The sequence below is a fragment of the Polyodon spathula genome, chromosome 55 (genome assembly GCF_017654505.1).
Source record: "Polyodon spathula isolate WHYD16114869_AA chromosome 55, ASM1765450v1, whole genome shotgun sequence".
NCBI lineage: Eukaryota > Metazoa > Chordata > Actinopteri > Acipenseriformes > Polyodontidae > Polyodon > Polyodon spathula.
Genome location: NC_054588.1, coordinates 1,148,687 through 1,176,113, shown reverse-complemented (window position 1 = coordinate 1,176,113; position 27,427 = coordinate 1,148,687). Strand labels below are relative to the sequence as shown.

Genomic DNA, 27,427 nt, shown 5'->3' with positions numbered 1-27,427 from the left:
GAACAATTACTTCACATTTCAAACGCAACCCTTAAGCGTTTGTGGTTTCAGTTTTGTAGTCCATCTGATTAAACAGGAGCAATACAATTATACATTAATATAAAAAACAATACATTGGCAGATATAGTATGCAAAAATAATATTTAGATGCGGTGTTCCAAAATGATCTTAAATTTTGACACTGCAGTGTTCTTTCTTGGTCTCTTTGTACGGCAGTCCTCAATATGTTTAGTCTCTTGTGCGCATAAAACAGATCATGTTGATGATTTAAATTGTTTATAAGGAACCAGGTCATTTACTAAACACAGTGCGTAAAAACTACTGCAAACAGCTAGGGGGCGCTATACAAAAAAAGCAATTAAAGCAAGCTGGCTAAAATGGCGCAACAAGTCTCCACTGGTGTGGAACCTGTAGACTCCAGAAATCAAGTTCCACAAAGTGATTTTGTCTTCCCTCATCCTGCCACCCCTGAGCCCCCCTCCAGAAAACGTTACAACATTCAAACAACGGTACCCATCCTCCCCATTGACTAGAATGGGGTGTCACACCGAGCCAAACACCGCTTTGTCTATAATTACCTAGAGTACACATGGCTTCAATTGAAATTTACATACAATCTCAGCCCAACTATTGACACACCAGCAATCCACGTTGTATCTTGATACGAATTTAATACCAGAATGAGAGATATCAGCCAAATGTACCGCAAGATAGGTAACACTAAAATAAAAAAAAGATACAATTATAGTACAGCAAAGCCTGCTAATTACCAATTTCCGGAAAATTTGCAACAGATTACACAGTGGTACAGTAATATTTGATGTATAAACGATGCGGTATTTGTATAAGGAGTTTTGTTTGCTCTCCATACGGGACTAGTGCGTATTAAAGAAATCAAACAATTAGAAAAGAAAGATCACACGGCTGTGCACCGGACTTCACTGTCACATTTACATCGATTTAAGAGAGACAAGACTTCAAAGCCATGCTCCAATATATACTCACAAACTATGCCGTGTAATAGAGAAAGGCGTATAAATAAACCGAGCTGGTGCGAGTTTCTGTTCCACAAATGAGACATGTCCATATGTTTTCTTTTTTTAGATACGAATGCACGTCTGTTTTTTTTTTTTTTTTTTTTTTTTTACTATAATTCTAAAGGGAGCATTTCAAAACTTTATGTTGACTGGAAAAATGTTTATTTATTTATTTATTTTTGGTCGCCTGGTGCTGGCATCTTTCGTTGTTCAGTATCTGCTGATCAGACGAGTTCACAAACTCTACTCCAAGAGCTAACTAAACACATTAAGATGGTTTAGCATACAATGCGGAACAAAGTGATAGCAATGGAGATTGCTGGTTTAAACACAATGTGATGGAGATAAGTAGGGGGGAGAAATGTGTTTCGTTTCTTTCACACCTTGTTAAACAAGTCTGGAGTTACAAGACAGGGTCTTTCCTCAGTATAAATAGGACACACGCGTTTTGAGTTTCACGCACAACACATACTTGAGTCGTCCTGAAATACATTCACCTCGTTTCAGCAAAATTGAGTAACTGGAATTTTTTTGCAGGTAAGAATTATTTATTTATGTATTTCTTGATAGTTTTTTTTTAAGTGTATACATATTCTTGATGATGTATTGTGCTTTATTTAACAACTTGATTGAATGTTTTAAACCTTATAAAGGTTCCCTGTAGTAAAACCAGAGCAAACTAATAAAGTACAGTGAACTCATGCGTAGAAGCACCGTGAAGCCTGGAGAGGCATAGCAAAGCATATTTAAAAGCATCTCAAATCCACAGTATACCATTGTATAATTACTCGTAGAATTACAGTGCTGACCTTACATATGAATTCTGTATTTATAATAATGTTTAAACTGATCTGTATTGAAGTGTTGTGTATTAGAAGCAACAGCTCAGTCTGTTAATAGTAGATATCATACAACATAGCAGTTGAAAAAGTCAGATTATAATGCCATAACGAGATGTAATTTCACCATGCTCAGTTTTGCACTGCTACCATTTTCAGCAGGTAAAGAGCCGCGGTGCGGGAGTTTGGGTGTGTCTGCGGTGTTTCTGTAGAACTCATTGCTCCCCGTTTGCAGTACCGGGTGTCCTCGTCCACCGCTGTGATGGTGGTCTCCGCTTCAGATCTGAATAAAGATGACGGCGCTGATTTACAAGTCGGTCGCTTCACGGTTTACAAGCAGCCTGCCTCTCCCTGTAACGAGGACCCGCGCCTCGGTTCTCTATACCAGCACGGCAGCAACGGAAACGGACCTAACCAGTCATTTACTGAACCCGAAAGCGATGGGTTAGTCATGGTTCCACTCGGGAACGACGGCGTGCAGAACGAGGAGTCGCCACAACCGCAGCCGGTTCTGTACCAGAACGCGCGGCAGGATCACAGACGGCCCTCCATCTATAGCACCCTGGACCAAGTGCCCCATTACGCGTTTTACGCCAATACCGCAGTGCCAGGGAGGCTGAAGAAGAGCCGACCTTCCTTGAATGTGCTTCGCTACGCAATTGACGTGAGTATTTGGTGGGGCTAGGGAATTGATTACTAAGTAATAATTTCACAATTTCTCAATATTTTGCCATTACTTTATTTATTGTTGATACAACAACTTCAAACTAGGTCTCCTGGAACCAGGTTTTAAGCCGCTGTTCCTGAAAAAGGTGGCTTTCCTCAGCTATACACTTACACCTGAAAAGGTTTTTGAAGTATTGGAATCGAATGTGTGCCAATGCTTGTGTTTTCTGTGATTGAATGATTTTAGTAAATTTGTGTTTTATTTATTTATTCCCCAGGAGAGTGAGGGGGTTCCTCCAAGGAGCGCTGAAGGCAGCCCCCCCCCACAGGGGACCCCAGACAAACCCTCTGATGAAGAGGCCAACGTGGGCAGTAAGCCCGAATCACAGCCGGTCCGATTCGGCTGGGTGAAGGGGGTAATGGTAAGAAGTCACTGTCAAAAATTTAGGTAGCCTAAGTCGAATGAAGGTATTTATTTTCAACTAAAGCTCCTGTTCTTTACAGTTCCTTTCATTGCCACACTTTTAATTAGATATAGAAACAGTACAACAGAGTTTTAATGGCACCTCTTTTCAGACTCTCTGGGCTCTAGGTGTTGAGGTCCATCAGGCACAGACTATCCTCTGTGTTCAGATTAGTAATAGCATTAGCATGGGCCCTGTAATGAATGCTGACAAACTGACAAACCAGACATCATGCTCCCAGGACAACACTTGGAGTTACTGCAGAAAAAGTAATTATAAGGAATAGGGGATTTGAGGATCTTATAATAAAAAAAGTCTGTATCCAATATGAAAAAAGAAGCATTGTGAGGAAACTGCACCAATTACACAGAAAAAGGGTTAGGGTTAGGGTTAGGGTTAGGGTTAGGGTTAGGGTTATATCATTCAGAAAGGGCTGCACATTAAGTACATTGTAAGGATGTGCAAGTACACATTTATGTAAATACATAATAATAAGAGTTACAACTTTACCAACTTTATCCTACTGATAATTTACTGTTATCTGTTCAATAATGTTCTTATGCTGTATTTAATTTCTCATCTGTATCATGGTTTGTCTATTTGTTGGTGTAACTGTTTGATTTTTTTTACAAGGGGAAATATATTACAGATGCACGCACCCTAGTGTTGCAAATCTTAAATGCGTTTACATGTTGTTTAATCATTTTTGCAGAAAGAACGTTGATTATGAATCATATCCCTTTACTGTATGTGTCGTTATGTTTTGGGGGGCGGGGTGGGGTGTTAAATGTATATTTATTTTAAATATTTATTTTAGATTCGCTGCATGCTGAACATCTGGGGGGTTATTCTATACCTGAGACTGCCCTGGATCACTGCACAGGCTGGAATAGGTAAACAAATCCATGTTTAATATGAGTATATATATATATATACTACTGTCAGGTCCTGTATCATAAGACATGACTCAATCAAAAACTGGGCAGTAACTAAAGCTAGTGTCATAGTTGCAGTGTATATACATGTGCTGGTTATTTAGTTGTGAACAGACTCAGATTGTACCTTATTTAGCAAATATTTTAGATCTTCAGAACACAGCAATACGTACAGACACGTTGATTACTTTGTATATGTGCAGATTCAGAGTTAAAGAAAAGGTGCTCTATGTTTTAAAATCATTGTCTCTGATTGCAACTGGCATACAGTAATTCCTTCTGTTTGTAGGCAGGGTCTATCCAATTCTTTTTATTTCTCTTTTTAAAGATGAGCGTCAGTAAGATCTTCTTTTTTGGCCAGCTTAAAAAAAAAAAAAAAAATTGAAATTTCAGGAAAATATAAATGTCTTATGATAGCTGAAAATATGTTCCTCATGAAGCCTTTTGATGCTTGTCTGGGATTTCCTGTAGCGCTGCGCTTGGATTTGGTTAACCAACCTGGCTTTTGCTTGGACAGGAGAAAATGTTAATAAAATGTAACTCGGAGAAGCGATGTTCATGCCAGGCTACCAAGCTGAATGGCCTCTTCCCATACCCAACATTTCTTTCCTTTACCCTTTTCGTGGCAGGCCTTACTTGGGTGATCATTCTGTTGTCTTCTCTTGTGACAACAATCACTGGACTCTCCATCTCTGCCATCTCCACCAATGGGAGGGTGAAGGCGGGTGAGTTATCTTGCATGGTATCACTGTTCAAAAACTAAAACTTGATTATAGAGTTGCAGAGAGTGGTGGAATAAACTACTAGACATCAAGTATTCTCAGTCACTTCAACAAGCAATTCCGTTGACTTAGACCTGCTGTAACTCTCCCTGAAACTGATGGATGTGTTTAACATTGGAATGCAAGATCTCTGCAAACACTACATGCTTCTACAATCCACATCTACTCTACCCTAACAAAATCAGAACGCTAGCCACTACTGGCTGAGCTATGAACAGTTAAGTGAGGCTGTTGGAGTCAAGGACCAGCCTATTCCAGATCTAGTACTATCTACGGGACAAACATACCTCTACAATGGAAAGCATGTTTCTGTACAAACTACACATGTAAAACACCTAGTAACTAGAGGTGCGAAACAGGTAACATTAAAGCTGAGGGAACACAAAGCTATTTTTTTTAGGAAGAGTGGCTTAAAACCTAGTTCCACGGGACCTAGTTTGAGACAACTTTTCTGTGTCAAACCCCTGGTGTGCTATGCAGTGGCTCGAAAACCTAGTCTCCTGAAACCAACTTAGTGATCCCTCAGCTTTAAGGGGATGTATTTGGTACACTGGAATTCCTGCAATTTTATTTTTGTCCTCCTTTTCTAGGTGGCACATACTTTCTGATCTCCCGCAGTCTTGGTCCAGAGCTGGGTGGCTCTATCGGACTGATTTTTGCCTTCGCGAATGCAGTGGCTGTGGCAATGCACACCGTGGGCTTCTCTGAGACTGTACGGGACCTGATCATTGTAAGTATCCCTCTGCTTCTTAAGCTGGGGGAACACAAAGCCACTGTGTGGCTTGGAACTTGGTTTCAGGAGACTCTGTTTCAGGCCACTGCTCGGCACACCAGGGGAGAACTCTGCAACAGCCCTTATGTACAGGCAAACATATTTACCCATGGTTTTGTTTCTCTCTTCAGGAGTATTCTGGTGGGCCCTTAGTGGACCCAGTTAATGATATCCGGATTATAGGTGTTGTCACTGTGGTAGTTCTGCTGGGAGTCTGTATGGCCGGCATGGAATGGGAATCAAAGGTATGTTCAGATTTCTCAAATTCAATACGGTAACTGCAATACTAGATGTATTATGATGTCAAGTGGATCTTTTTCAGTGTTTCTGCTGGAACCTGATTCGAGACCCCTGAGCATTTTAGACTTGAGGGTGGGGAAATGCTAGCAAGAGATTTGTCCAACCATGCAAAAATTACTGACCAACTTCAACCCTGAGGCATATAACAGAGCAGGTGGATTACACAGCTAGGCTCATGATAAGAATTCAAACCTAAAGCTGAGGGAACACAAAGCCACTTTTTCAGGGACAGTTGCTTGAAACCTGTTTCCAGTAGACCTGGTTTGAGGTGGCTGTATCAAACCCCAAGACTCCACTGGTGTGCCGTGCAGTGGCCTGAAACCCAGTCTCCTGAAAACAAGTTCCAAACCACAAAATTGCTTTGTGTTTCCCCAGCTTCAGGGTGTATCAAGGAATTGTTATCCTTTCTTTATATGACACATCCTATCATAACAGAGCTATGTGTTGTTTCCATTGTCATGCAAGACCAATAGCACAAGATTTCTCATTCTGTTTCCCCAAATGGTTCTTAAATTAGGTATACAAATATAGCTTTCATTTTATTAATTCTAACAAAGCAGTTCATTCAAATGACCTTCCCACCTGTCGTGATGCATATCATATCGCAACCTATATATCACAATATGTACCCTGACATTAGTAAATTATTGCATCTCTGTTCAAAACCATTCTCTCTCTTTTTTTCTGTAGGCTCAGATACTGTTTTTCATAGTTATCCTCATATCTTTTGTGAACTACTTCATGGGTACTGTTATACCAGCGACTGAGGAAAAACAATCAAAGGGATTTTTCAACTACAAAGGTCAGCAGTCTTTGCCCCTTGTTATTGCAACTTCTTTGGTATACACACCGCTAAACTTAGAAGGCCTGAGCATGTTACTTCAGTGCTCGGGTCCTTGCATCGGTTACCAGCAAGTTACTGAATTGATTTTGAAGTTGCAGTAATAACTTATAAGGTCCTACGTGGTTTATCTCCACTCGGTATATTGCAATTCGTTCCTTGAGATCAGAAAATGCTGAACTTTTAATTAGCCTTAAATTGGCTGGAGTGAGAGCTTTTTTGTTGCTGTACACCTTGTTTGTGGAATTCTTTTCCGGTTGATATCAGGCAGGCTGGATTCTTTGAAAGTCTGAATTGAAAACTGTATAAAAATTAGTTTCATTGTAATGTATTTGCGATCAAATGCTAATCAGTTTAGTGATATATAGTGGTGCCTAACTGTATTGGTACACAAGAATTGGTACATGTACTTACTGTGGATATATATATATATATATATATATATATATATATATATATATATATATATATATATATATCATATTAGATATATAGTTGGGTCTAACTTCTCATGGTCTTTTTTTAACACAAGCCATGGTGAGGGATGTGTTGCTGACAAACTTAGTTAAAGGGGGTCTCACTCTGAAGTCATTGGAAATATTTTGTATGCTTTTCTGTGAAATTTGAACTTGCTTCCCTCCCAATGTCTCACAGCTGACCTTTTCCTAAGTAACATGGTCCCAGAATGGAGAGGGGAGGATGGCAGCTTTTTTGGAATGTTCTCCATTTTTTTCCCATCGGCCACTGGAATTCTAGCGGGTGCCAACATCTCAGGAGATTTAAAGGTAAGACCTGGGATGTGGATTCCTCTCCCAAGCAATGCAGGCTGTTTTACAAGCCCAGAATTGTATCCAGTTGTGATGTAACTCATCAAGGACCACTTAACACAATCTGTCAATCTTGGGCAGGCTAATGGCTTTATATCATAGGACATGGTCATCTGTACAGATTAACATACATTCACTAGACAATAGTGTTTGATTTCTGGTCAAGCTCCTGAATTCCAGAATTAACTTACTGTTTTTAAATCAAGAATGAAAACGTATTTTTACAAAAGAGTTTTCCTATTTTACAATCAAAACTGTGTTTTCTTTAGTCATTATTTTTTTTAATTACAGTTGTGTTCATTTTTAGTTTTTATTTTATTTTTTTTAAATTAAAATGTACATGAAACTTCCAGAAATTGAAAACACAGGAATTCACTGCCTTGCTAACGCTTGGCTTCTGCTTGCCATCTAGGATCCTGCCGTGGCCATTCCACGAGGCACTCTGATGGCAATCTTCTGGACTACCATATCTTACTTGACTATCTCGGCGACAATTGGTGAGTCTAAATCATACCTAAACAGTAACGACTGATTTCACAAACCCCCGCGTGCGCATTCATCTTAGACTGCTTGACCTCAAGGTAATCCCAGATTAGCAGTAATCCTGGTCTGTGAAACCAACCACAAGCCTTTCGTGTATCTGCAAATTTGGTGCACTGCCAATCAGTGGCAATGAAGGATGTCAGTTTTGAATGAATGTTACATGTGTTATAAAACTATCTGAATGTCCTCCTGCCTTCCCACAGGCTCCTGTATGGTGCGCGATGCCTCTGCCAGCCTCAACGACACGCTCCTCTCCAATGAGACTGCAGGCTGTGAGGGGCAAGCATGCCGCTACGGCTGGAACTTCAGTGAGTGCTACAGAGCCAGGGACTGTACTCAAGGACTGCTAAACAATTACCAGGTAAAATAAGAGGCTGTCAAACACAGGGGCATAGAATGGATCCTTGTGACGTAAGATGCTATAGAATTGTTGCAGCTGTTGAATACTGCAGATGGAATTGCCCTTCTACATTACCATGGTATTTGTGCATGGTATTCTTGCAGTTTATTCAACAATAGAACCATCATTTACCCTGGTTTACCATGTTTATTAATATGCTTTACCATACCTCTATGCTTTACCATGCTTTCACTATGCTTTATTATGCCTGCTATGCTTTTACTATGGTAAACTTTTGACCCGGTGTATAGACTCTCTTCTCGTGCTTCTCTCCAGACTCTGAGCATGGTATCTGGGTTCGGACCCCTGGTCACTGCAGGGATCTTCGCCGCCACCTTGTCCTCTGCCCTGGCCTGCCTTGTCTCGGCTCCCAAGGTTTTTCAGGTAAGGAAGTTATAACTCTTCTACAGCAACCTCTAGCTGTGCACTGCCTCAAACACCTCTGTTATACAAGACAAACATTTTATACAGAGTGTAGTTACCATGGCACCCAAAGCCTATAAGTACCTCCACTGTTTGTTTTTAAGCACACTTTCCCTTGACAAAGGTATGTTAAACATAGTGAAACGTTGGAAAGTTTTTATGCAAAAAATTTGTTGTGCAAAAACTTTATTGTGTGAACCTTTTAAAATGTATGTATTTTTTTCTTTCTTAGTGCCTTTGCCAAGACAATCTCTACCCACTGATTGGTGTCTTTGGAAAAGGATATGGCAAAAACAATGAACCCATGTGGGGTTATGTGCTCACTTTCTTCATCGCTGTGGCCTTTATTCTGATTGGTGAGTATTACAAATATTGGTGCCCTCATAGAACATTTACTGCTTGTATCTGTGGCTTACCTGACAGCTAAGGAGCGAAGTCTGGCTCTCCCTTTGTAATAATTTGGGAGATGGGCAGGAGTTATATCAGAAAGCAGGCAGGACCAGCAACCCTGAATTCTGCACCGCTCCAGCAGAGATCACTGGCAGAAAATCCCACTTGCCTGGTGTTAATGGGTGTAATAATGGTGTTTACAAAGTGTAAATAAACAGTATCAATCAATCAATCATTATTTTATATAGCGCCTTTCATAGTGGACCACCATCACAAAGCGCTTTACAAGATGCAGTAAATACAAGAAAATCCACAATACTTCAGCTAGAGAAATGCACAGTACATTATATACAGTGGTACTACATAATACATGATAGTATCATTATACAGTAGTACACTGAATACAGTGGAAAGTGCAGAATACATGAAATTGTACACTGCTGTGTGTACCAGGCAATGAATACGCCCCCTGCTCTTCTCCCAACAGCTGAGTTGAATGTGATTGCTCCGATCATCTCCAATTTCTTCCTGTGTTCCTACGCGCTCATCAACTTCAGCTGCTTTCACGCCTCCATCACTAATTCTCCAGGTGAGTGAGGGTTCTGCTTTTGGTGTCTACTTTACTTAGTAAACTCATGCACTTACACATCATCGCGATGTTATTACACATCATTACAATGTACTTATGAGCTAGGAAACTGACCATTGAGTAATCAGGGGAGAGTCGCTTAGCATATGGCACGGCCCTGTCTCCACTGGTGTGAAAGGTAGTGTCACAGCGAAAGTACCATTTTGTCGCAGGGCAAATCTCATCAAACCCTTTCCTTCTACAACTGTGTACTTCCATATGTCGTGCAAAAGGATTGACACATTAAGTGCATTGGAACGATGCATAATAGCATTGAAGTGATGTGTAAGGGTCTCGCACAGTAATTAGAGACATTTAATAATAGCACTGAAATGATGTGTAAGGGTCTCACACAGTAATTAAAGACATTTAATGTAAAGTGCTATCCACAATTATCATCTCAGCTTTAAGATTCAACATTGCAGGGAAACTAAGACATTCAAGTTTTTAAATTTCATTTCCCACTTTGAATTATGCATAAATATGAAATAGTATGTACCGTAGATGCTGTAAATTTAAGCTACTTCCTCGTACGAAGTCACTTCCTCACTTGCTCCATAATCAATGCTTCAAACGGCTCCCCCTGCAGGCTGGAGGCCCTCATTCCGGTACTACAGCCGCTGGACGGCTCTGTTTGGAGCAATCATCTCCCTTGTGATCATGTTTCTGTTGAACTGGTGGGCAGCACTCATTGCTCTAGGCATCGTGGTCTTCCTTCTGGGATACGTCACCTACAAGAAACCAGGTTTGCTGTTTTCCTATTAAATCCCATTATTTGGGTGGCTGTGGAAATCATATGGGGAAAGTATGTCTCAAAGAGAGAAAAGCGCTTATTAACCTTGATGCAGGGCGGGATACTCTCACTAACCCTGCATTTAGTTCTAGGGTTCATAACTATCTTCAATTTGGTATATCTAAATGAGAGTTTGATAGCTTGTTCCTCACAGTTGCATTAGCTCCTATTTGTAAAGTTGTGTGTTTTAAAAGCAACCTAAGTTAAGTTGTAAAACCGTTTTGTTATGGCTAATAAGCTTGTCAGATTCAGAGACATTATTCTGCAGATGGAGTTGATCTCAAACGGATCCCAACTTTAGTGCCAAATGTTTCAACTAGTCTTTCTATGCTCCTATAATAAATCGATCATGACTGCAGTGATATGAACATGTTTAGTTTATTCACTTTGTGCCCAGAGCAGCTCTCTGGAGATCTCTCACACCAGGTCTTTTTTTACAAGCACAGACTGACATAGAGGTAGAACATAATGAATTCAGAACCCTGTAAAAGTGACCAAGAGTAAAGCACGGCCGTTTGCCACTTACTGTTTTAAGAGAAGAATCCCAATTCCAGTCATTCAATACAACTCTCTGTCTGCTTTTGTTTAGACATTAACTGGGGTTCCTCCATGCAGGCTGGCACCTACAACCTGGCTCTTTCCTACTCCGTCTCTCTTGCTGGGGTGGAGGATCATGTTAAAAACTTCAGGTGCTTTTCTACCTTTTATTTATTTGTATACGTTTCTGTTCTGGTGATGCATGATTCTCTTAGTCTTCCTCAGGTAAATGCTGGAGAATCATATCTGCAATCTGATATGCCTCCAATGTTTTCTCCTAAAACCACTAATAACCCGAGACCTATTTGAAACCAGTTTTATTTTATAAACTCTAGCAGTGCAATAATCAAGGAATTGCTGATTCAAGTCAGAAAGTAGCACAATCCTCAAACATTTTGTAAGGAATTGAAGATCCTTCAAGGTTATCTAATGTGTCCTAATTATTATTATTATTTTTTTTACAAATAAAGCCTTTTAAACCAAGCCTATTTCCACTGCCTGAGTACTATGCTAGACATCCTGTACCTATTCCTGGATGAGTAGTTTGTCTTGCTGTGGATGTGCTGTGGAGTCTTCTGTAGGTAAATAACACCTGTGATTGTCGTTGCAGGCCACAGTGTTTAATATTGACCGGTCCTCCGAATTTCCGTCCTGCATTGGTTGATTTTGTGGGCACCTTTACCAAGAACATTGGCCTCATGATCTGTGGGAACATAATCATGGTAAGAAATAGGTACACCTTTAGGTGCAGTACAATGATGTAGTTAGTTCCGTCATTGCTGGCATAGCCCTGCTCTGGGGTTCATTTGTAAAGGTACCAGATCTTAGCATTAAGGAATAACCTTGATTTACAGCAGCTCCCATATGTGCTTCAAGCTCTCATCTGTTGTGGATCAGGATTTCCTGTCTTATTGTCGCTGTCGGTAGCTGCATACCCACCTTTGCCTCGCCATGGTTTAATCTTCAGGTTTGAACAATACCAGTGGGTGGGCCTACGTGTCACTACTTGTTCCTCGCTCCTACGACAACGAGAGTTAAAAGAATGAGTATCTGTAACGTTAGGATTTATATAATAACGCCCATGTACAAAATTAAACAGTAAGTTAAGTATCTTGTACTGTCACAAAAAAACATGTTTTTAGATTGTACATCTACATATATATATATATATATATATATAATATATATATATATTATATATATATATATAATATTATATATATATATGACATCAGTTCATTTTAATCCCTGCTCCATGCTTTACATGTTATGAGCTATTTGCTTATTAAATTAAATAAATACCATACCTACTAGCCTGGAACCAGCTATCCTGTACTAGCACTGTACACTTACAAGTGTATCGCAAACTATAAGAGGCACTGTGTTTGTCTTTGCTTTCTTGAATTGGTCTTATGACGACAAGCTTTGTTTCGTCTTTCCCAGGGTGATGGTAAGAATGTCCAGCAGGAAGAGACGACCAGCGCAGAGGTGAAGTGGTTGAACAAGCGCAAGATCCGTTCCTTCTACACCTCGCTGTCTGGGGACAACCTGAGAGATGGAGCCAGGAGCCTCATGCAGGTAAAGGGTGTAAATGGATCCTCTCCTCATCTTATATCTAGAGACAATCCACCAAATCTGCGGCAAACTGGGCAAAAAAAACTACTGATATTTTAGGAGAATCTTGTGTGTTTAGTAATTGTTACTCATATTTTGTTTTTGCAGGCTACTGGCCTGGGAAAGCTGAAACCCAACACTCTCTTCATGGGATTCAAGGGAAATTGGCAGGAAGACTTGCCACGAAATGTTGATGACTATATTGGAACTATACAGTGAGTAACCTGGAAACCACCTTTCATCTCAGCAACTCAGGGGAGAGAGGGGGAAGAATGATGGACAAGCTGTCACAAGAACACAAGAAAAGTTTGGGAATGGAAAAAGACCATCTGGCCCATCAAGGCTCATCTCCTGTTAGCGGAACCGTTCTCCCCTCCTGGAGGGAACTCATTTAAAAGCACAGAGTCTACTCCTTTAAAATGTTCCCGGTGTTTTAGACTACTTCACCTGGTTGGCTATTCCATGCCTTTCTAAATCTCTGTGTAAAACAGGGCTTCCTGCCTTCTATTCTAAACTTGCTTTTACTTGGTTTCAATGTATGCCCTCTTATTCTTCTCTCTGTGCTAAATTTGAAGTCGTGTCTTGGGTTAATTCTATTAGACCATTTATGATTTGAAGGACTTCAATCAATCCCTTCTTTTTTCCAGGCTGAAGAGATTTCGTTATTTGAACCTGTCCTCCTAGCTCATGTCATTCAGTGCTGGGATCAGCCTCGCTTCTCTGTACCTTCTCCAGTGCAAATATCTGTATGTTTCACAGATTTTTTTCAAGTCTACAAACGTCCGCAGTTTTTCATCTTTATGTATTGATTTTCTTTTTACAGCGATGCTTTTGACATTAACTATGGAGTGTGCCTGCTGAGATTGACAGAGGGCTTGGACATTTCTACCAAGATGAAGGCTCATGGTAAGTTAGTTTCAGTTTTGTGCATGCGAAACAGTTTGATATAGAAGCAATGGACGTGAATCAAGCGGCTGTTGAACTACATGTAACGAATCGCCTCCTAGTGGCTGATGAGTGAGTTTAGGGTACTGACATCAAAATAACATAGGTGCTTACGTCTCGAATACAGAGCTTGTTCTTTGGGTTAATGGTATGAATTGATTCTTTCTTGGTTAATCTCTCTGAGCTCACAGCTAATGGCAATCTAGAGTCAAGCAAAGTGTTCTGAGGTCTCTGTAAATACGTTAAATGTCATTAAACACGTTAAATGTCTGTACTTGTTTTGCTTTATAGTTAACCCTGCTTTTGAAGACCACGAAGCCACAGAAACTGAGCGAAAGGAAGAAAATGACTCCACTGAAACAATTGGTGAGCGTCCCAAAAACGACAATCGGGTTGTGAAAGACTTGACACCCAGTTGCATAAAACACATAATTGTTTCTTCTCTCAGGATGTGCTATTAAGTAGTAACTACAGGGCAGGGCAACTGTACCAGCAGATAACGGTCCACAGCATAAAAGTGGTCCTGGGTTTCTATTCTGTACAATTGAGGGAGAGTCTTCTGGCTGGGCACGCACTATAAACCTTAGATTAATTCACGTAAACATCAAGCATATTTTAGGCGCTTCCAATACCAGAACAAATCAGTCAAATATCTTAGTCTCTTATTTGTCCCTTGATAAACAATGATCAACAATAATTGGCAAGGAAAGGATTTATATCTTCTCCTCAATCCATTACTTTTCCACTGTGCGCCGGAGTTTGCCTTCTCCTCCTCAGCCATCACCTGCTTTTTGGCTTCGTCTAATGGGGGAGGGCAGCTATCGTGCTGCCCTTCCCATGGCTTCCCTACTCAGAGCCTCTCCACTTACCTGTGAGCTAATTTATAGCCAGTGGTACCTTGAAAGGTGAGGCCAGAGAATATTGTGTGAAGATATTTATAATTTAGTCATGATGTCCAGTCTGTTTTATTAAATAATCTATCGCATGAGTTTCCTGACTGAAACCCCTAGTTATAGCTATTATGATAAGTGTTTTGGTCTTTACCTTAAGATCGTTTCTTTTATAAAGATTTTATTTTGCTCATTCTGGATCTGTCCACATGTTATGACAAGTCACTGAACAGATGTATCAGTGGGATGTATTGTAGGCAAGGGACTAATCGAAAAATGAAGATTCTTGATTAGAATTGTCAGCCCCCATTTATTGCATTACATCAATGCGTGTTTAAACCAGTGTTGAATACAGACGTGATCACCACTGTGTGGACTGAATGCATATTTAGTAATTGCTGATAACCTTTCTCTTGTCTTGAACTGTAGTGGGTGAACAAGTCAGTAGCATTTTCCAGGCGAAACAGGGAAAGAAGACCATTGATCTCTACTGGATTTCTGATGATGGAGGTAACCTCTTTGAAATTTGCCTGAAAATTACATTGATCCATTTGCAGGTCTCATGCATTTTCCGTTTTTGGCTATTTGCTCTTTTTCTCCTATTTCTATCTATTTTAAATTAATTGCACGTGTGGCCTATTAAAGTCATCAGTTAAATTAAAATTTGCCTGACAATTTTCCAAGATTTTCAGTTCCAGTGGTTTGATTTCAAAGCCAAACTACAGAAGCAACGGGGTGCTCTAATACATGTGCATACGACCGTATCTTTAATTTGTTTGCTTAGCAATGGGTTCGGAACATGATTGTGTCCTGTTTGTCTCTTTCCCAGGCCTGACACTTCTAATCCCATACCTGCTGACCAGAAAGAAGAGGTGGAGACAGTGCAAAGTGAGGGTCTTCATCATCGGACACCAGGACACTGTACAGGAGGAGAGGAAGGAGTGAGTTCAACCTGGTTGTACACCAAAGATCCTTTTGTTTCGTTGCCTCACCCTTTTACAGCTGCAGGTTTCATTTGAGCTGCTTTCTTCATCAATGTGCAGCAGTTGTATCCAGTTTGACTTCTTTGACTTCTAGCAATCCAAAAACGTGTCCAACAGGTTTAATCATAAGTGTGAAGGTAGGACACAATGCTGATGTTGGGGAATTTAAGATTCTACATCATTTGGTAACTAGATATGCAATACTCAAAGCTGAAAAGTTAAGGGTTCCTAGGTAATTTACCTACAAATGTGGGTCAAAATTGACTTAATTACTAAAAGTCTCCACTTTTAACCTGATTACCACGAGGTGTATGTGCACAAATGAACTTGTCTATTGTCACATTCATTCATGTGCAGCCTATGTATCTTAGTGCATTAAAGGAAAGCCTGAAAAATGTTTATAATACTTTATTAATTTAAAACACCATTAAAAAAGCATGTATTTTGGGTTAGCATTGCCTTCATCTGGGCTCTTTTTCCCTACTTTCCATTAATTTGTCTTCAGTATGTTAAATATAAAAAAAACACTTTTTTCATCTATAGACCCTTGAAAGTTGGTGGAGGGTGAGGGTTTTATCCAGCTCTTTGCTGATTGGCTGCCAGCTCTGTGTTTAACCTGCAGTGTCCTTCTTCTGACAGAATGCTTTCCCTACTGAGTCAGTTTCGTTTGGACTTTCATGATGTCGTTGTGATTATAGACAGTGAGCAAGCCCCGCTGTCTGAGAAGTAAGTTTGGCAAAAGTTGGCTAAAATATGATGAATTAGCTCAGAGCTGTGCAGCCTTTTTGAGCAGATGAACAATAACTTCTTAAAGAGACATACAAAATCAAGTAACAGTTTACATTAACTATATCTAATTACTATTTATTTACATAGTAGTTACATAGCAAATACATGCATACTGACACATCATTACAATGCTATCATGCATAGTTACAATGCACTTAATGTTTAAATCTGGTTGCATGATATATACAAATACACAATTGTATTAGAAAAAGGTGAGGGAGAGGTTTAGAATTAGGGTAGGGTTAGGTTTAGGTAATTAGAGACATTTCATGAACAGTGTTTCCAAGAAGCATAAAGAGACAGCCTGAAGGAGGTATCCCTTAAACTCAATGCACCCTCAACTTTGTGGCAATCGTAGTTTCTAATCATTGTTACCATTGGCTATTTTCTCATACAGTATGAAGAGGTTTGAGGACTCCACTGCCCCTTACAGGCTCAATGATGGCTTACGGGACGAGGCTACACTACGGGAGCTGAGGAAGGACTGTCCTTGGATGATCTCGGACAGAGAGATGGAACAATTGAAGCAGAAGGTTGGTTATTATAAGTGGAATTTGTATAGAAACCATATTGGAACCAGGTTAGTGGTGGACTATTTTACCCAAGGTAACATCAGTAGTCCAAAATTAAGCCTAAACTGGGTCTGTCAAACCAGACAATGTCTTATCCTGAAGCGCAAGTAAAGGTTCCTGCCTTTTAATAACTTGCTGTTCTGTGAATTGCAAGTGTTCAAGATGCCAAGTGTTATGGCAAGCTTTGATTGGCGAAATTCACGTGCTTTGCAAAACGTGTGGAATGCACAACAGCAAGACTGTCTTTACAAGCATTCTTCTGCTGATGCTGTCCTCGTACACTGAAGACGTAGGAACCTGTTTGGGAGCAAAGGAATCTTTACAGGAAAGGTTGGTACCTTATGCTCTTTGCTCTTTGAGATCGAATGCTGAACTCTTGGTAGTTCCTTAAATGTTGCATAAAATCCTTTCCTTTAAGTAGCTTATACTTTAAATGTGCACCAAAATTTTTCTATAAGCTGTTTCTCCACCTTGCAGTTGTAGTGGATCATTACAATAATGGATGAGAACAATCGGAGTCACTTTTATTTCCAACATTTATTTATTTACTTTCAAGAGAGCATGATATAATCTGAACACAAGCTAAATCTGACCTTTAAGTGTGGGTACCTTTATATTAGCATCAGCAGCCAACCCCTATTGTGGCTCACTCCCAGCTTAGATTTCTACTGGATAACTTATAGTAAGCCAAAAAGAGAAATTAAAATACAAACATTTAGTGTTATTTTGTGGTGTTTAGTACACCACAGGAGTGCCTTGTCCTTTTGATTGCCTCACTCGCATGTAATTAATGTCTGTTTTAATTCCCGCAGTCTGAAAGAAAGATCAGGCTGAATGAGGTTATCCAAGAAAACTCCCCTGAAGCAGCTTTAGTCCTTGTGTAAGTCACCAATCTTTCTAAAACCAGCCGGGGTGTTCTCCCTGTTGGGGTTACAGGTGTGTGTGCAAAGTTGGACTTGCCTTGGAAGTTAAATCCAATCCAAAGAATGTCGTTTGGTCAATGTCTAGAACTATGCATGTTCAGATCTTTAGAGATCCTGTGTTTTAAGTCCTACTGTAAATGTACAACACACTGTAGCCTGTATTTAAGACCTGGGTGATACCTTCCGTGAGGTGTCTCTAATTACTGTGTATTTACATAAAAGTTACTTAGTAAATACATGTGTGCTTACACATAGTTACAGTGTTATTATGCATAGTTACAATATACTTAACTGACAGTAGATGTAAGTATGGGTTAGGGATAGGGTTAGGGTTAGGAATAGAGATAGGATTAGGGATAGGGTTAGGGTTAGAGTTAGGGTTAAGTATAGGTTTATAGGGTTAGGGATAGGATTAAGGATTAGTTAGGGTTAGAGTTAGGGTTAGGGATAGGATTAGGGATGGGTTAGGGTTAGGGTTAGGGATAGGGATAGGATTAGGGATGGGTTAGAGATAGGTTTAGGGTTAGGGATAGGGATAGGGTTAGGATTACTGTTAGGGCTAGGGTTAGGGTTAGGGTTAGGGTTAGGGTTAGGGTTAAGTATAGGTTTATAGGGTTAGGGATAGGATTAAGGATTAGTTAGGGTTAGAGTTAGGGTTAGGGATAGGATTAGGGATGGGTTAGGGTTAGAGTTAGGATTAGGGATAGGATTAGGGATGGGTTAGGGATAGGTTTAGGGTTAGGGATAGGGATAGGGTTAGGATTACTGTTAGGGCTAAGTATTGGGTTAGGGTTAGGGATAGGATTATAGATAGGGTTAGGGTTAGAGTTAGGGTTAAGTATAGGTTTATAGGGTTAGGGATAGGATTAAGGATTAGTTAGGGTTAGAGTCAGGGTTAGGGATAGGATTAGGGATGGGTTAGGGTTAGAGTTAGGATTAGGGATAGGGATAGGTTTAGGTTTAGGGTTAGGGTTAGGGATAGGTTTAGGGTTAGGGATAGGGATAGGGTTAGGATTACTGTTAGGGCTAAGTATTGGGTTAGGGTTCTTGATAGGATTAGGGATAGAGATAGGGTTAGGGTTAGGGTTATATCATGCAATAAAAATGACACATTAAGTACATTGTAACTATGCGTAATAACACTGAAATTATGTGTAAGCACACACATATATACTACACAGTTATTAGAGACACTAAATGGAAAGTATTGCCAAGAATTGTATATCTGCTTTAAACCATATCTCTTTATTTCTTAATTGCAAACGCTTCATAGCAGTTTAACACTATAGTGTCAAAAAAAGTGCAAGAGAAATGATAGCAATCAGGTCAATAAAATTCAGACATAACACATAGTGTGAGAGTAGAGGTCTCTTGAGAATGCTGTGCTTAGGAGAATACAATGAGAGGTTGATTTGGGGATTACATTATTGGGTATTTTTGTCTTGCAGGAGCTTGCCTGTGGCAAACAAAGACTGCTGTCCAAGTGCACTGTACATGGCCTGGCTAGACGCATTGTCTCACAACCTGAGGTGCCCAACACTTCTGATCAGAGGAAACCAACAGAGTGTCCTCACCTTCTACTGCCAATGAGGCTCCTCTTCCTGTGATTTATTATCCTATAAACCCTCAACGCACTGGAGAATCACACAACTGCCAGCTGTCTCCTTCTTGAGAATCCAATGGCGTTTCTGGCAAAGGGATGGAAACCAATTCAACCCCAAGAGCATTAGATTCAGCGTAGCAATTTGCCAACTTTATTGAAACTCAAGACTTTTGACTTTGTCTTTTAAATTGTTTTAACTGCAGTATATGAAAGATAATTAATAAGCTTGCTGAGACCTTAAAAAAAATCCAAAAGAGAAGGCTGCTTACACATGTGGAAAGCTACACTAAATATTTACTAAATTTAGTCTAAATTTAAACTGGAGAACGTTGGATGAGTTTTTTTTTTATTATTATTATTGTTTTACTAGATCAGTTTTCTATAAGACATCTGGACAGCTTTATGGAATTACCCACTTTGATGTCCTGTAAACGAATATTTCTGTTCCAGTAATGGGAAGTGTCAGGTAACATTTGCAGTGTGGTGTTTCTGAACTGGAAACTTCAAACTTTTTTGTAATTTGAACCCTCTTTTGTAACACAGCATTTCTCCTATGTTTGCGTCCTGTCATTTCAAATCTGGGGGTCAATCTGCAGAAATCTTAAGTAGGTACCCGCAGAATGTTCTACAGAACTTCTTGTGTTCAACATTTGTATTAGTAATAGATTATAAAACTGGAAATCAAGTAAAAATAATATCAAACAATGTATGGGCTACGTACTTTCAATGTAGTATATCAAGCATTTTTATCAGTAAAATCTTTATAAAATGTCCAACACAAACATCACAAGACTTCTTCTTTGGCCACATTTTCAAAGCCTGAACTCCAGTCTTTAACTTCTACTTTTTGAAGGAGACATATTAATTTAACAATACTAGAATCGAACAGCTAAGTTCTATATGTCAGATCCCTGTAGCAGTCTGATCATTATGATGACGATGTAGCTGTAGAATATGGAGAATCTGTGGAAGACTGAGAATTCTGCGGGAGCCTGCAGAATTCCAGAAAGTTCCGAGGAATTCCGTTGGGCTGGCTCCACTGATGATTTTTATATTTATATTAATAAGTTTATATCAGTATGCTGACACCTTTCCAGCATGCATAGTCACTACCAGGCGCTGATGTCAATGGAGATCAGAAACGATACTGATGTATTGCCAGCCTTTCCCAACAAACACTGCCAAGTTAGAGGAATTTGTAATTTGTAGTCTTCCCTACCCTACAAGATGGCTGACAGCCCAAGGAGTACACTTCCTGTAGTCCAAAATGACGGTAGAGGGTGTCTTCAGTTAAATTCAGAGACTTGATATTAAATATGTTCGTATAAAACACAGATCTCGCAGTTTTGGTTTTCTTTGATTATGTTTTTAGCTCTTTATGGTACAAGGGACATGTGTGTTCCACTAATACAAAATTACTTTCTTATTTTTGGAACAAGGCTTACAAAACGGTTTAAACTCTGCTGGGCGAGTTTTAAACATGACAACGCAATTTTGTTCTGCTTTAATAAATATTGTGTTTAATTGAAAAATAGCTTCAAATATCTACTGTGAAATAAGCAGTTAACATAAAAAGAAAATACAGCTCTCATTATAACATTTACCTTGGCTTCAACAGCAGGCTGAGAGTAAGGGTTTGTACAATATACTGCATTCAACTGCATATTTTTATAACATAACATCCTCTTTTTTTAAATAAAGATTTCATGAAGGATTTATAATGATCACAATAACAGTGACACAAAACAGTCACCCCCAATGAATCTCATAACGAAGAGTTATTAAATTATATATTGTAAAAAATAACAGAAAAACAAAGTTCAGCCCTAGGCACACCACATTACGCAAAGAGAAAACAGCGTTACATATTCAAAAACAAATAAATAGCTTTTAAAATGAACACAGAGCATGAATCTCGGCAAATAGAAAATACACGGACTTCAGTGATTGAGTTCATTCATCAGCGCACCACTGTCTGGGGAGAGGAAGTGAAGAACGAATTCTGCAACCGGTGTTTCTGTGTTGACGTGTGGAGGGCAGTGTGGTGTGATGCATTACGGATTCTGTCCTGTGCAACGCCAGGTAAAGGGGTTGTAAATCCTAGTAATGTATACAAATAAAAAAAGACGTGCTTTATATGACAATTTTAAAAATACACCTAAAATGAAAAATATATTATTTGATGCACTGTTTGTCTATAATATTTTAATTTTGTATATTTTATAAAGCACGGTCAATCTCAACTCTACATTTAGATAAGATACAAGTATTAATAGTACATTGATAAATATTTATCTTAATAGTGGTATTCCCTTTCCTTCTCGATCAGGCACTGGAGGCATTTACTTTTTGGAAATGGCATTCATTTGTCATTTTTGGACAGTTTAGTAATATTGTTCCATTGAGATATTCTCCACTGTCCAGATAAAGTAACTGCAAGCTTGGATCAGAAAACAAAAAAGTTATTTTCCTTCTTCTCATTGTGCATGTGATCTTTTATGAACCTTCCTGGGACCATTTTCCTAAAACTTCTCAGCAGAAGGGCACCACGCAAATGATTACAAGTTAAAGATAACGTTTCCTAACAGTGATGGTGCCCTCTCGATGAAGCCTCTATCGTGTGGTGGTTGACTTTTCGTTGGCGCCTTCAGCTTGAGACACAACTCCAGTTGTGTCAGCCATCACAAGGTAGAGCCTTCAAATTGACCGGCACTATCTTAATTATTATTATTATTATTTCCCCCGATATAAGATTCTGGGATTGTTATGCATTTTAAGTTACAGAATTATTATGGAATAGATCTATATGTGAAGCTTGAATCCATATGCAATAGATGTTTAGCACAGAGCACATTATTATTATTATTATTATTATTATTATTAAAGTAAATTTCAATGATTCTCATGAAAACTCAAGAAGAACGTGGTTGCAGTCAGGCACCGTGACCTTTTCCCCTTCACAGTTCTGAACACCTTCTGCTGGCCATTCTGTTCTTGACCTTTCTCTTAAAATCATAGTTCATGTCTTCTGTGTGAGTGTGATGGGGGCTTGCTTTGTGTAATAAACCCATTCACAGGGATGGTAGAGAAGACCATTGACTAGCCAAACATTCCACTTGTTCACAGAATTGAACCCAGAACTCCAGAAAAAACCTAGCACCCAGCCTTCAGAAGAAGTGGCAAGCACCACTGCGCCACCTGGGTAAATTGGTTTCCAATTGTCTTTTGGCTCCTTTGATATGCTTCTTCATTTTGTTTTCATTTTATTTAAATCCGTATTGAATTTCCCTGGAAATAACTGGGAGAAAAAAAAAAAAAAAAAAAAGATTTTTAAGCATATTATTTATTTTGCTAATAAAATAATTAAGAATCTATCGTAACTATAGAAAAAACTCAAAGTGCTACATTAAGAAATAGCAGGAAACAAAAATTAAATGAGCAACGTTTCAACTGGAAACATTTGTCATTAGATTTTAGTTGCTTTTAGCATTTCTTAATAAAGTAACACATAAACATGTAGTAAAGGTCTTTATAATAAATGGATGATATAGATTTCATTTATTAAGTACAGTACAGCCTCCAAGTTATAAGCCCCTTGGGAATAGAGGTTGTTTGCAAGTCTGAAAGTCTAACTGAAAATGACTTTCAATGCTTTTAATAGATGTGCACACCTGCCTCTGTACACCTTTTTGTACGGTTAGTTTCCAGAACTGCACTGCAATTCAATGGTCACATGGCATTGACCTTTAAGTGCTTAGCCTAAGGACAATGGTCACCTGGCAAGACAGTCTTAACCCTTGGATCATATTGACCTGATGCACTTTCCAGCGTGCTGTTTATTGCACAAGTTGATGGATGTTTTAAACGTACCTGCCTTGGACAGGATTCATTTCAGACTCCGGGGAGATGTTCAGTTAAAGGGGTGCTCTGGGCAGCACGGCTTGACGCTACACCAGGAATCTATACAGCTGGGGAAACCAAACAGGGGCAGAAAGTTAGGACTGGGGTTAGAGGTTAAAGAAAATGAAAACTCTGAAGTCTCCATCAGCAGTAAGATTTGAGATTCTATATATATATATATATATATATATATAATATATATATATAATATATATATAGTATATTATAATTATGTGTATATATGGGGTAGGGTAATACTACAACACTAAAAAAAAAAGTACATTATCACCCCCCCAAGGGATATATACTGTGCCCCCCCAGTTTGATTACCACGGATCTAATGGCAGATGCTGATCAGTTTTGTAACTTGTCCCACATCTAGTATATCAGACCCACTCCAGTCCTTACCTCTTGTGATATACACAGAGACAGGACAGTCTGGCGATCATGTCTCCCTGCTTCAGATCCTCCAGGCAAACAGAGCACTCCCCAGCATCTCTCCCCAAACAGTCAGCTGCACACAGCACAGAAATACAGGTACAAGTTGAAACAGCAGTGTCACCAAACCATGATCAAGTGCTTACTGAAATAAATGGAAGGTGAGTAGAGGTAAGTTTAGAACAGAAGGCAGGAAGCCCTGTTTTACACAGAGAGTTAGAAATGCAAGGACTAGCCGGCCAGGTGAAGTAGTCGAAAACACCAGGAACATTTTAAAAGAGTAGAGTCTGTGCTTTTAGATGAGTTCTGCACAGTAAGGGAGAACGGTGTGCTGACAAGAGAAGAACCTTGATGGCTTTTTCTAGTTCCCAGAATTTTCTTCCGTTACGAAATATGGTTTAGTTTCTTGAATCCCAATGAATCATCTGGAATAACACAGCCTGGCAACATTCTATGCAAAAATGAATATGCCTTCGTCTCTCTCAAATGGGCCCTCTGCTCAGGTTCTCTCTTTTAGCAGGTTGTGTTTCCTTTCAGGCATTCATTTTTGTCACTGAATCTGAATATAGACAATAATGCCATTTTATGGGACGTTACTTACTGTTATAGGGCAGTTTTTGCTTTTTTCTAATGCAGCTCAGAACGTGTTCTTCAAATCGACTGGCAGGGAAAGGCTTGGCACAAAATGGGCACTTCACAGCTGGAGAAAAAGAGACAAAGAGCAGTATGAAGATCACTGTGTGTGTAGAGTCGATCTCATAGGACGTATAGCACGTTACCAACAACTTCTAACTTTCAAACATCAGTTCTATACAGGCAAGACTAGAAACTACAGCAGCTTTTGTCTTGCTGACTTTCTTCCAAAGCTGAGGGAACACAAAGCCACTTTGTGGCTTGGAACTTGTTTTCAGGAGACGAGGTTTCAGGCCTCTGCACGGCAAACTCAGAGTTTATAAAACAGTGGGTTTGGTTATGCGTGAACTACCCGTCCAGCGTTGCTAGATTCTCTCACCAGACAAAACGATATCAGAACGATATCAGCAAGCGTTCTGTCTGCTTCATTCTCAGTTTATTCTACTTTTTCTTTTTTCACTTTTTTTTTAGTTCACGAAGCTATGGAAGAGCTGAAAGGAACCTGGTTTGAAACGTTGTTCAAGCTCTCAAAGTTGTTACTATTTTAAATAGAATTCCTTATGCAGTTTAATAACTCACTGACAAACTAAGGTCTCCTGCAACAAGCAACACAGAACTCGAGAACTGTGGCAGGAAACAATCCCATCAGCAAATATATAAAATACTGCATGGGAATGTATTGCCCATCTGAGGACATTATTCTCCATTTTATAAATTAGACGGCCTCACAATTAAAACAAAAACACCCTAATACATATGGGGTATCATTATGAAGATAATTATCTACATGTTTTAGAAAATATGGCTTATTTCTGGAATAAGTCAATGGTTTGACATGCATACAAAAATAAAAGGTGGACAAATTATTTTTCAAGGAATCATTCTAACTGGTTGACAACATGCCCAAATAAAAACCCACTTCTTGATTCCCACTTTCTGAAAGCGTGTGAAATATAAGTCCGAAATGATGGATCAGTCTTGTGCAAGGGGATTCAAGCAAGGTTTCTAGCATAACAAAACCTAATTCCACTTAAGAAAAACTGCCTACACATTAATCTACAGTACTGAAGCTATTAAAGTTAGCTGCGTTTACCCTGGCGTTTTCTTGCAGCTTAGGTTGGTCAATAAGCCACATCCCAAGCAGCACACTTTGTATTGTCTTGTTTCAATGCGGTAATGTAGTATGACTCAAACTGCAACCAAGGAAACGCAGATCAGATTAACTGGAACTGAGAGGGTGTAATTTTCTGAGAAGTCGCTTCAAACCTCAGTGCGAATCTCAATTCTAACAACTTTCACAAACACACAGAGATGCACATGAGTACGTACGCATGTACACATTTCATAAACATCTCATATATATATATATATATATATATATATATATATATATATATATATATATATATATATATATATACATACACACACACACACACACACACACACACACACACATACAATTTTAAAAAGTCCACTAAGTTAAAACTACTATGAATTATTAAACATTTCCATAATTATAAAACAAGTAATCCATACGTTTCAGTATTTTATCGTTGAATAACAAAACGACCGAGCCGTCTAACTGCCGAGCACACTGCTAGGGGTTTGTACTTAAAAATGTGAAAACAAAACAGCAAAACCACGACGATTGCACATTTACTGTTACTGTTTTACGGAGGAGGACGTCAAACAGCGCAGCGCTGTGTATTGTGAAAGCGGGAATGTGTCAGACGAAGGCGATTTAAATGGATGAGCAACCGGGATGCGGTCGCTCTGAGGAAACAACAGAGTATCGGTTAACTATTCCGGGAAACAGTGCTCGCTGACACAATCGAGCGTGTGCTCAGCCACAACGACAACAATGTAAATCACCGGCTCTAAAAACTTTACTCAACTTTCAACGTAAACCGTGCCATAGCCTTGCACCGATCCTGTCTGCAATCTATCAAGTGCAGGGCTCTACCAAAGCAACTACAATTCAAACCATTCCCCCCCCCCCCCCCCCCCTCCGCTGTAGGGCAATTAGACTAGACCGGCTGACCAGCGCGACTCCTAAGCTCATTTATGACTCACCGGTTTTACTGTTGCCGTGTCGGCCGTGGTTTATCCGGGGGAAAGCAGATCTAGTGCTGAGGACAGTGGCTGGTAACATTTGAAGCGCCCGGTGAGCTTTGTCGGTCCCAGTCCGGTTACTGTGGCTAGTCTTGTTTTTACTAGCGCTACAGATTTGTTGGTCACCTGGTTCTAATGAAGTACCGGTAGCCGCGCTAATGTCACAGTTATTGGACCGGCTCTGCTGCGCGTAACTCCTGGATTCCTGTTTAAAACGGTCTCGGTTCTGGTAGGGTTCGGTTCCGTCACCCTGGACGCTGTTGTGCAAACGACTGAGAAAGTCCGCTAAACTGTTGCGGTTCTGTATCCTGTGTGAATCCTGACTCAGCCCGTTCCTCCCGGCGCCTGCTGTTTGAATTCGGCTCGATTTAGCTCCCATGTCGGCAAAACAATATCGACAAACTTAAATACAGAAGAAAAAAAAGTTTCAATATCAAACCCAAGTGGTTTTAATCGGATGTCTTTTTTGGTTTTCTGGTATTAATATCTCAATCCCGCAAGAGTTTAAACTGACAGGGGAAGTAACACGCGTTAGTGACTTTGCCTGTTCTCTTTGTGACGTGGGGGCCGACTAAACTTCCTCAGCCAATCAGCATCTAGAGACAGCTGTTTTTAAAAAAAAGTTTTTTGTTTTTTTTTTCTTTTTAAAGAGACCGTCCTTAATGTAATACCAGTCCAGCCGGATGTATTAAGGGTGGGATCCAAACAAACGAATACATGTACACGTATTTATAACGTATGTGAATGTTTGTGTTGAGAGCAATCTAAGTATTAGATAACACAGTCTAATAATAATAATAATAATAATAATAATAATAATAATAATAATAATAATAATTAAGGAT

At 39.5% G+C, this 27,427-nt stretch overlaps 2 protein-coding genes across 3 annotated transcripts; one reads left to right on the top strand and one right to left on the bottom strand.

Moving 5' to 3' along the window:
* The first annotated feature begins 2,220 nt into the window (after positions 1-2,220).
* Positions 2,221-20,926, top strand: LOC121307364 (solute carrier family 12 member 3-like). The gene is made up of 25 exons (XM_041239566.1): positions 2,221-2,526; positions 2,855-2,964; positions 3,824-3,899; positions 4,571-4,666; positions 5,314-5,453; positions 5,627-5,740; positions 6,486-6,597; positions 7,291-7,421; positions 7,876-7,960; positions 8,210-8,367; positions 8,683-8,790; positions 9,062-9,185; positions 9,707-9,808; positions 10,437-10,592; positions 11,230-11,329; positions 11,788-11,899; positions 12,621-12,755; positions 12,900-13,006; positions 13,615-13,718; positions 15,056-15,136; positions 15,456-15,567; positions 16,249-16,335; positions 16,796-16,931; positions 17,783-17,850; positions 19,342-20,926. Exons 1-25 carry the CDS (start codon positions 2,328-2,330, stop codon positions 19,481-19,483), a joined length of 2,895 nt encoding a protein of 964 aa, XP_041095500.1. The 5' UTR covers positions 2,221-2,327; the 3' UTR covers positions 19,484-20,926.
* A 67-nt stretch (positions 20,927-20,993) lies between these two features.
* On the bottom strand, positions 20,994-27,137 carry zgc:66427 (uncharacterized protein LOC406256 homolog). Of its 2 annotated transcripts, none has more exons than XM_041239611.1 (5): positions 26,544-27,137; positions 24,436-24,534; positions 23,805-23,910; positions 23,371-23,464; positions 20,994-22,794 (listed from the first exon to the last, which is right to left on the bottom strand). In XM_041239611.1, the coding sequence occupies exons 1-4, from the start codon at positions 26,959-26,961 to the stop codon at positions 23,407-23,409; spliced, it is 681 nt and encodes a 226-aa protein (XP_041095545.1). In that variant the 5' UTR covers positions 26,962-27,137; the 3' UTR covers positions 20,994-22,794; positions 23,371-23,406. The 2 variants fall into 2 exon arrangements, with proteins under 2 accessions (XP_041095545.1, XP_041095544.1); XM_041239610.1 differs by having other exon boundaries at positions 23,367-23,464; positions 26,544-27,136.
* Positions 27,138-27,427: the final 290 nt, after the last annotated feature.

Coding starts and splice junctions, on each gene's coding strand:
- zgc:66427 (XM_041239611.1), bottom strand. CDS start 26,961: ATGGGAGCTAAATCGAGCCGAATTCAAACAGCAGGCGCCGGGAGGAAC. Junction 23,911..24,435: donor GCAAAAACTGCCCTATAACA/GTAAGTAACGTC, acceptor TGCTGTGTGCAG/CTGACTGTTTGGGGAGAGAT. Junction 23,465..23,804: donor CTCTGTGTATATCACAAGAG/GTAAGGACTGGA, acceptor TGGTTTCCCCAG/CTGTATAGATTCCTGGTGTA.
- LOC121307364 (XM_041239566.1), top strand. CDS start 2,328: ATGGTTCCACTCGGGAACGACGGCGTGCAGAACGAGGAGTCGCCACAA. Junction 5,454..5,626: donor CTGTACGGGACCTGATCATT/GTAAGTATCCCT, acceptor TTCTCTCTTCAG/GAGTATTCTGGTGGGCCCTT. Junction 15,568..16,248: donor GTACAGGAGGAGAGGAAGGA/GTGAGTTCAACC, acceptor TTCTTCTGACAG/AATGCTTTCCCTACTGAGTC.